The sequence below is a fragment of the Cucurbita maxima genome, unplaced genomic scaffold (assembly GCF_002738345.1).
Source record: "Cucurbita maxima cultivar Rimu unplaced genomic scaffold, Cmax_1.0 Cma_Scf00052, whole genome shotgun sequence".
In the NCBI taxonomy this organism is placed as follows: domain Eukaryota; kingdom Viridiplantae; phylum Streptophyta; class Magnoliopsida; order Cucurbitales; family Cucurbitaceae; genus Cucurbita; species Cucurbita maxima.
This window is the reverse complement of record NW_019272068.1, coordinates 718,870-729,046: the sequence shown is the minus strand read 5'-3', so window position 1 is coordinate 729,046 and position 10,177 is coordinate 718,870. Positions and strand designations below refer to the sequence as shown.

Genomic DNA, 10,177 nt, shown 5'->3' with positions numbered 1-10,177 from the left:
TGATTAACATTTTTTTTAAAGTAAAATTTAAAATTGGTTCCATTGACTTTTCTTAAAAAATAGTATTCCATTGACTTTTTTTTCAATAAATTTGAAATATGTTTTATTATGAAATTATTATTATTATTTGACTATTTTTTTAATATAAAAATTAATTTTAAAATAATATGACAAATTAAATTTATGTTTATGGAATAGAAAAAAGGAAATTAAATATTTGTATGTAAATCGGCGACAATAGAATAAAACCTAAATTATATTAAAATTTTAAAACCCAATTATTTAATTTCATATACTGACATGTCAGCGTAGATCTTAACCGTCACGTCATACTCTCAGAAGATTCCAGCTTAATCCCCACCCCCATATCCTCTCTCATTTCTCTCATCAGTCTTCGTTCGTTAGATCTCATCACGCGATTGGGGTTTTCGCGTTCTGGCAAGTATCTTTTTCCTTCTGGATTCTCGATCCACTTCCATTTGATCGTGTTCTTGGCCTTCGATTCGTGATTCTTTTGGTTTCTGGATTTTGTTTTCTGGTTCGTCTTTTCGTTCCTTTGATTAATGGTTCTTCTGTATTTGGTTTGACGAGGGTGGGAGATTGATCGTTCTGTTGAGGAATAGAAAGGGTTTTGTTTGTCTGCTGGATTGTTGTCTTGTTGCCTGTTTCCTTTATCTTGTTTAGGGTTGTTTTTCGATACGGGATGCGTTTTCTTTCTCGAACGGTAGAGATTTTTTTGCACCCAAAGGAATCCGTTCTCACAATCAATTTTCTTAAAAAAGTTACGAAAGCAAGGTTAACAGTGAGGTCGTCAATGTTGTCTGGTACCTATCGGACTAATCTTGGTTTTAAAGACGCTGAAGTCTAGGGAGTGATGCTTCTCTGTGATCTTGATCTTGAACTTTTCCCTGTGGACTGGCCACCTACTTAGGATTCGATATTCTACAAGGTGTGCACAGGCTGACCCAAATTAAATTTGTATCTATTGATTATTAGGGCATACAAATTTTACAAGTCCAATCTGTTTTCTCTGCGATTGAGAATGAAATTAAGTTGATTTGAGGGTGGGAGAGTTCTGTTTTTCTTTCATTCAGTTAACTGCAGACAAATATTGATTTCTGGAATTGATTGTGTTAATTTTCATTAATTGCAGTTGAATATGCCATCGGCTCAAGATCCGTTCTATGTTGTAAAAGACGAGATTCAAGAATCTGTAAGCTTGTTGCTTGCATCCAGTTATGATTGTCTATAGTGCTTGAATTATGCTCGCATTGTCATTTGCACTAAGCTTCTTGAAACTATGTATTCGTTTATCTGCAATATTTAGTTGGTTGTTTAAAGATAAAGAATGTAAATTAGAACAGGAAAACGGGAGAGTGGAAATAGCGTGACAAACTTGTGACTATGTTTGCTTGCTGCAAAAATAACCCATATCAACATACGAGACATAATAAAAGTTGTTACACGAATATGTGAAATATAAATCCAACTAGATCTCGGATGTCCAAAGAATGTGGAGATAGAATGCACGTTAAATCACAACTCCCAAGGTGAACGTTTAGCAACTATCAGTGATTGAATTTTTTTATGAAAGAATAAATATGATTGATGTACGTTCATCCTTTTCGATCTTATGGAGATTTTTGTTTATCTCTAAAAATCTACTTTGTCCTTTGTATTTGTCACTAATATTCTGTGTGATGATAGCCACAGGCCAATATACAACCTTCCATTTGAAAAGTTCATTATGAATAGTCAAACATGGCTTCTCAATACCTTATTGGATGTTTGTTAATTGTTCAAAGAGGCCTTATGAGGATGGTGTTTATCTGATGGGTGTTGATGATACCATGGGTTTTTTGGAGAGTGAAGTGGGGAAGGCCCCTGGACGGTTTGATTGGGTCGAAGGGAAGGCTACCCTTCTGGTCCTTGAAGTGTTAGTTATTCTGAAGATGAATACTTTTTATCTTCTCCAATGTTGAAGGATCAAGACCTCCCTAGCTGGGTTTAATGTTTGAAGTGGGAGGGAATAAGAAGATTGATGATAGTGTAGTTTCCGTGAGCAAATTCTATCCATTAGTTTAATGCCCCATGATGTTCATGAAGTTAATTAGGAGGTGTTAATGCAGAGGAATAGTTAAAGCTTGTCTTTGGAAGGGCACAACAGGGTGTGCTTGATCCCAACGGTCCCCCTCTAATTGTTCCTTGGGGTTAGCTTTGAAGTCTCATCCAATTAGGTATGTTTTCCTTCGTCTGAATTTTGGCCTAAGTGTTGAAAGCTTGTCTTTGGAAGGGCACAGCAAGGTGTGCTTGATCCCAAAAGTTCCTTACTAGTTGCTCCTCGGGGTTAGTTTCCTTCTTCAGATATTTTGCCTTACACAACATCTAATGTGAGAGAGAGGAAGATGGCCGGTTCTGGGCCTTTTTCTCCATACTTGCCATTGGGGTAGGAATCAGTTTGGATGTCTTTCTCATCCATTTCCTCCTTACTTCCTTAATCCTTTCCTTATTTATGGTTTTATTGGGCCTCATCAAGTGGTTACTTAATTGTGAGAGGTTTGTTTCTATTTTCTTTGCCCTGTGTTTAGCTTCTTTGGCTTGTGTTGAGGGTAGAGAATGATAGTGGAGAGAGATCATTTGGTAGCCTCAGAGGGTGTCGTTAATGGAGGTTATGAGAGAAACTTTTTATTGTGTCTAACCAACTAGGTATTCTGGATGTGTTGTTAATGGAGGTTATTATTTTCATTGGTTGTTGATGTGTGCTTTTTTAGCTTTAGCTAGCATGCATGTGCTATCCATATAGGATCCCTTTGTTGGGAGGCAAGGTTCCTCTCCCAATTTAGGTTTGTAGGCAAAGATGAAGTAGGAGGAAGCAAGAAGGGGAGAGAGAGGGTTTGGCAGTTAAAGATTTGGGGCGTTCCCTAAATTACAAGGGAATAAAGCTAGTTCTTCGAGGTTTTAAAATGAAGGTGATCTCTTGGAACATTAGAGGTTTTGGGGAAGGTATGAAAAAAGATTGGTTAAGGGTTTATTACTAAGATGAATCCAATCATTGTTGTTTTGATGGAAACTAAGCATATGAGCTTTTTGTCAGGAGTTGGTGTGGAGTCTTTTGGGAATAAGGTAGGGTGGGGTTATTTGGCGACCTTTGGTGCCTCTAGGGGTATTGTTCTGATGTGGGGCGGTAGTCTTGTTAAACCTCTTGAGGTGGAGGGGTGGGTGACAATAGTGTATGGCCCACCTTAGGAAGGAATTTTGGGAAGAGGTGGGCTGGCTCTTTGGCTAATGTCTGGTGTTTGGTAGGGGTCTTAAATGTTGTTGATTTCCTCGAGAGAAGGTGTTAAGCAGGAGAATGACTAGGTCTGTGAGACATTTTAATGGTTGTATTGAGGATTGCTTTTTGTTTCCATACACCCTTAGTTAATGGGAAATTTACTTGATCCAACTGCTTTCTTGAAGTTGGATTGGTATGTTCTTGTCATTTAAATCGTGGATGGTTGCTTTTCTTAATGTGAGGTGTCACAATCACACTCTTGTGGTAGCGAGACAACGATTGTGCGACACTCATTCTAACCTGGCAAACAAGTCAGTTGTATGAAAATCGTAAGTTGTGGACGATTCAAACATATGATTGAACCTTGGTCACGTTTGAGAGAAAACGTTTTAGAAAATGTGAGCGAGGAAGCATGTTGAAAACAATTTGTAAGAATTGTGAGGGGAGTTCTTGTTTTAAACTCCCCAAGTGTCCATGGTGCATTGACCATATTGAATGTTCATGTACTTGGATCTCCACCACGACTTTGCATCATCTGCTAGATGCAATGTGACCAATGTGACCTTCGCCTCTTTTGCCATAGTATTTGTGGCTCGAAAAGTATTGTTCGAAGTCTAAGATAAAATTCTTCAAACCCTTAGTGTCTCGAGCCTTACAAAAGTGCTTAGGCTTCGAGACCTTCACTTTGTTAAACTGGACCACACCCCAAATTGGAGTTTGGTTCCCTATTGCTCTCATGGTGAGGTTTAACTTGGCACTCAAATCCACCCCTTCAGCCCTTACTATTCCAAGGGCTTCTCTCAAATCCTTAGTGTCTCGAGCCTTACAGAATTGCTTAGGCTTCGAGACCTTCACTTTGTTAAACTGGACCACACCCCAAATTGGAGTTTGGTTCCCTATTGCTCTCATGGTGAGGTTTAACTTGGCACTCAAATCCACCCTTTCAGCCCTTACTATTCCAAGGGCTTCTCTCAAATCCTCAAACATTTTTTCAGATAATCTTAACGATCGCTTGTTGGGCATTGTCTAGGCCCTCAATACGTTCTTCCATCTGGGCGATAGAGCCTGTCGATCTATCCCCACACTCGAAGTCACCAGTAGCTGTGACCTTGTCTTTTAAGGCCTCGACCCTAACCATTAATTCATGGACTGGCATTGCCTCAAGGTGGCTTGCCATTTAATTGAGATCTTGTCTGCTTTAGTGGCAATCTCGTCATGTGGGACTCCAAAAGCCCTATTCCATTAAGAACTTCACTAAGGTAGAGCAAGTGATCGTTGCTCCCTACCATTCAGTTAGCTTGGGACTTGCCCTATTGTTTTGCAGTGGACATGTTTTATTACTAGGAGCCAACTTGGCTTGGATACCACTTGCCACAATCGCACTCTTGTGGCAGCGGGACATCGATTAAACAATACTTGTTTTAACCTGACAAACAAGTCAGCCATATGAAAATCATAAGTTGTGGATAATTTGGATGTATGATTAAACCTTGGTCACGTTTGAGAGAAAACATTTTAGAAAATGTGAGCGAGAAATGTGTCGAAAAACAATTTGTAAGAAAGCGATGTTATAGGCTAAAAATAAATAAGCAACATCCACTGCTTTTATAGCATATAATCTAGGTAGGAGGAATTGACGATTAGTCACATCCCCTATAGTACACATTGGGGCATTTTAACTTTGGTGGGTGTAAACATGATTTTGGTGAACAATCATACATCCCTGTAATGTTACGATAGGAATAGTAAAGACCTAACTATACATGAAAACAAGTAAAAGGGGTATGGAACAGGCATGCGGTCATGGACAACACATCATGGACAAACATGATCGAGACATCCGACATGCGGCCACAGGCGACATGCTTTGGACAAACATGATCGTCACTCAGGCATGTTTTGGGGCCTAAAGTTACTTTGAACATTGGCGGCATCGTTTGGACTCAGGTCATCCTTCCAGGTTTGAGAATATATGAGTTGTCTCACCCTTACTTTACAACCTCATTCTAATGGTGTTGTTAGGTTGATGCTCTAGAAGGAAGCTGTGAGCACTCAAAGGGGGGTGTTGAAGTCTGGGAGTAGAGACATTTTTGGGGATGAGAGTCAAGGAGGAAGATGTAGTGCTAATGATACTCTTATTGAAGAGCTTTTGGCGCTAAAATGTATAATTTTTTTATTGTGTTAGACTGGAAAACGAGTGTTGGAAAAAGAAAAAAAAGAAGAAAAAACAATTTGAAGTGAGCTAGTGATGTAATATGGCCTATTTCCACGGACAAGAACTTTATTGGCTCCATTGAGAATGAGGCCAAGGTGGTGTTGAAAAGGGACTATGGGATTGAGGGGGAAGTGCTCCTTTTTTTTTCCTACTCTATATGGTCGTGTAGTGTCTCTCAAAGCTTTTCTAGAGGACGTGGATTGGAGTGTAGACTAAGCTATGTTGGACTCTCATTTATCATTGGGAGGAAGTTAGAAGGGTGGTTCTTGGGAAACGATGCTCTGTCTTGATGTGTTTTCTTATGATCTTTCTCCAAGATAATTGAGAGTTTATCAAGGAGGACTTTTGAAGAGTGCTCAGATGAGTTCTTTGAGAGTGGCATTTTGGGTAGAACTTTACATAAAACTTTTGTTTGCCATATTTTGAAGAAAGATAGACTATGAGGTTCGAGATTGTAGGTCTATCAGCCTCATGACTAATATGTATAAGATGAGAAGATCTTTGCCAAGGTGTTGGTTGATTGACTTAGAAAGGTTCTCCCCATGACAATTTCAGAGCACCAAGGGGCTTTTTTAGCTGTAGAGATGGCCCATAAAGCTAATGAGGCTATTGAGGATTATAGATCCCATCAGTGGGAGAGGGATCATCTTTAAGATTGATTTTGAGAAGGCCTATGATCGTGGATTGAGATTTTTCTTTAGATCGTTGTGAAGAAGGGGTTTGGGTATAAATGGACATTGTGGAATTGGAGTTGCATTAGGTCAGTCGAGCATTCCAAACTCATCCATGGTAAACCTAGGTGAAGGATTTGTGATTCAAGAGGTCTTAGACAAGGTGACCTTCTCTCTCATTTTTTTTTCCTCTTTGTAGTGGACATCGTATAGAGTATTACAAAATGATTGTAGGGTAACATTGAGGAGTGGTTTTAGATTGGAAGGATAGAGTGGCCTTGTTTTACTTTAATTTGCTGATGATACAATTTTTTGTCTCGAAAGGAGGGATCTTTCTTGATTTGAATCAAAATTTAATCTTTTTAGGCTATTTTGGTTCTTACGATTATTAAGGCAAATATTAGATCTTAAGTTAAAATTGTGATTCTACTAGAATTGGGCAGATGGGTGATCTTTGTGGGGTGTGAGGTCAGAGCATTTCTTAAGCCTAGGAGCCTTACGTTTTAGGACCTTGTCAAAGGAAAGATTTGAAGGAGATTCGCATCTTGGAGGAAAGGTTTTCTTCAACGGTGAGACAGCCTAAATGGCATCCCGATTACTTTATGTGCTTTTTTAGAGTGCCTAGTGCAATGAGCGAGACAATTGAGAAATTGATGAGAGATTTCGTATTGGGAAGGGGTTGATGAGGAGGAAAATATTGAACTTTGTGAGCTGGGAGGTGGTGTCTTAATTGGTGGACCTCGTGGGATGTAGGCACAGGTTGAACGTAAGGACTAGAAGCAAAGTCCTGTTTGCTAAATTGCTTTGGCAATTCCAGCATGGATTTTATACCTTATCGCATAAGATCATTGTTAGTAAGTACAAATTCTCATCTTTTTGAATAAACCAATGGTAGGGTTAGAGGCTCTTCTAGAAACCCATGGGGAACTATTTGAGTTTAACTTCCTTTTCTTTCCCAGTTTTTACAGTATGTTGTGGAAGATTGGAGAGATACTTTTTGGAGGATAGGTGGTTGAGGATAGGCCCCACTGTTTCCCTATTTATTTCGACTATTTTTTTAGGAATCATTATGTGGCTTTTGATCCTTTCTCATTTTAAGAAGTGAGAGTTGTCATCCTCCCTCTTTAGGGGTCGGGAGAGATCCTCTAACGGGATAGGCCCCTCTGTTTCCCAAATTCTATGTTCTCTGTAGGCTTCGGTGACAAGGTCTTTGTAATTATCATTTAGTGGGCTTTATTTTTGTAGGTCTGGTATTCGTTTTTTTCTTAATGAAAGGTCCGTTATTCCTAAAAGAATCAGCTCAAAAGTACCCCTTTCCATTATGATGATAGGGGTGGACAGTAGGGCTAAAACAGTCATCCTATTTACTGAGTGAAATCAGTCCAATGGAGGGAAACTTTCGGTAAACTTTAGAAAAATTGTGGTAAGCTTTAGGGGAAAAAAACAGTGGTTTTCGATTCGGTAATAGCCAATAAGACAGTTTGCTCTTACGGTACGTACTGCTTGCTTCATTGGGAAATATCTCCAGATCTTCATGAAATGTGAAATTATGTGCTACAAAAGATGATTTAATCTTTCAGACCTTTGCTTCTCTAGAAATTATTTCTGGTTGCAAATAATTTATGTGGTAATGAAATTTTGTTTTTAAAGTCTGTTTTTCTGCCATTTTGTTTGGTAACATGTGCATTTTCTTATAATGCGACTTTTTCATCCTATTAGATCGATAAACTGCAATCAAGTTTTCACCAATGGGAAAGGATATATTCCGATCTAGGAGAGAGAGTACAACTCACAAAAGAGTTGCTCGCTGCCTGTGAGAGCATTGAATGGCAGGTAAATTCTCAATTTTTAAACCATCTTGTCTGCTTCTTTTATTTGTTGTGAAACCTTTTTTTTGAATTATATCGAAAAGATTGGACAGCATTTGTTCTGACTAGTAAGCATTGTAAATGATTCAATATGTTGCAATTGGTGCTCCTAATTTTGACTTGTAACATAAACTTTCTCTGAAAGTCAGCTTTCTTGATAGGAAGGTGGATGAACTGGACAAAGCTATTGCTGTGGCAGCTAGAGATCCTTCTTGGTATGGCATTGATGACGCAGAACTTGAAAGACGAAGGAGATGGACGAGTACAGCTAGGACACAGGTATTTCTTGTCGGAGCTTTTTTTTTGTGATCTTTGTTTTTTTTTTTTTTCCATATATGCCATGAGAATTCTTTGTCCAAAGCAATTATAATGACTCAAAATATTCAGTGATGTGTCAGTTCTTCTAGCTTGAACAAAGCATCTTCTATGTATTTATGTTTCTTTTTGTTACTTTATTAGGTTGGAAATGTTAAGAAAGTAGTGGGAGCTGGAAAGGAGCAAACTGGAACTGCTAGTTCTAATGGGATGCGTCGAGAATTGATGAGATTACCGAATCCGCACGAAACAGACAGATCAAACTTATATACAGCCCACCAAGCAAATGATGACTTCATCACATCCGAATCAGATCGACAGCTGCTTCTCATAAAGTAACGTTTGTGCATCTTAATTTGGTTATCTGAATCCTTCCTGCTTAAGTGTAATGATGAAGTATCAAAACCACAGAATAAAATGAGAGATGTCATTGTTCGTTAGCACTTTTCCGTCCAAACCTGGGGCTGTTTGCTCACCTGGATTTTGTTTCCCTGTTAAATTTAATATAGGCGGCAGGACGAGGAGTTGGATGAGTTGAGTGCAAGCGTGGAGAGAATTGGAGGTGTTGGGCTTACAATACATGAAGAGCTCAAATTACAGGTGTAGATTTTGTAGGCTGCAGTGCTGCCAATTGATTCTCTTATACATCAGCAATCTGGTTCGATTTTCTAAAACTTGAAAAAAATCTCTATGCAGGATAAAATTATTGACGATCTTGGAAATGAAATGGACAGTACATCAAATCGCCTCGATTTTGTTCAGGTGTGTTCATTATCTCAATGCTTGCCATATGCACAAAATCACCTTCAAGTTCCCAATAATAAGATTAAACCTTTTTTGTATTGACCCTTACAGAAAAAAGTAGCGGTGGTCATGAAGAAGGCCAGCGCCAAGGGCCAGTTAATGATGATCTTGTTCTTGGTGGCTTTGTTCATCATCCTTTTTGTGTTGGTGTTCCTCACCTAGTCTTTGAATCAAAATGAGACCCTTGCCATTCACGATGATGGATCAGAAATGGATATGTTAAACCAGAAGATGAGGTACTTTATCCGTATATCGTCAAAACTATCCCGAAATTTTGAATTGAGAACTACATTGGGTTGATCAGAATTCAGAACTGAGCTTCTGAATAACAAAATGCAATGTGAAACTCATTTGCACTGGCTCCTTATCCTTGATTTTATAGTTTTTTTTTTTCCTCTTCTTATTATTATTGTTTTTTTTATAGTTCGTTTACCTTAATTTCGTGTAATTATAGAGATCTACACAGATTATGATAATTTGAACAATCACTATTTCTATTGCCTTTTCGTCACTCTATATCTCGCACTGACATACACTTCTGAGGACGTATTTGGCAGTGGTTTTATAGAATAACCAAATCACTTCATTTCTCATGTTATTTATGTTGCCTACGTATGTACGCCTCACCAATCATTTCCTCGAAAATGACACCTCCCTTTTAACTCACTGAATGCCAACTCTATCATGTTCCTTGTTGATAAATGTGTTAGTTCTATGGGACTTAACAGCAAAGCTAGTCCGCGTCCATAGGACTAGTTAGATCCTAAATGATGCCTTCTCGACTTTGTTGATAACTTTGACTAGTCTCTAGTATTTCTGCACTAGTCTTTTGTACTTGTTGCTTTGAAATCAGAGTTGATCTAACCTCAACTTGATCTCTCTCTCTATTGTTGTTACCGACGCTTCCAACTGACCCTTGTCGTCATCCGTTTGTATGGTATTTTTGTGTGAATATGAGTTTCTTAAGAGGTTTGTCTTTGTCTCCCTCTTTCAATAGGGGTGTTGACTTGGTGTCTCTCTCTCTAACATT

At 38.6% G+C, this 10,177-nt stretch overlaps 1 protein-coding gene across 3 annotated transcripts; it reads left to right on the top strand.

The window, feature by feature from the left end:
- Nucleotides 1-340: 340 nt before the first annotated feature.
- On the top strand, nt 341-9,658 carry LOC111471400 (syntaxin-61-like). Of its 3 annotated transcripts, none has more exons than XM_023117122.1 (8): nt 341-438; nt 1,154-1,213; nt 7,880-7,993; nt 8,194-8,307; nt 8,488-8,678; nt 8,853-8,943; nt 9,040-9,105; nt 9,199-9,658. In XM_023117122.1, the coding sequence occupies exons 2-8, from the start codon at nt 1,160-1,162 to the stop codon at nt 9,307-9,309; spliced, it is 741 nt and encodes a 246-aa protein (XP_022972890.1). In that variant the 5' UTR covers nt 341-438; nt 1,154-1,159; the 3' UTR covers nt 9,310-9,658. The 3 variants fall into 3 exon arrangements, with proteins under 3 accessions (XP_022972890.1, XP_022972889.1, XP_022972891.1); XM_023117121.1 differs by having other exon boundaries at nt 381-538; XM_023117123.1 differs by lacking the exon at nt 341-438 and adding an exon at nt 591-949.
- Nucleotides 9,659-10,177: the final 519 nt, after the last annotated feature.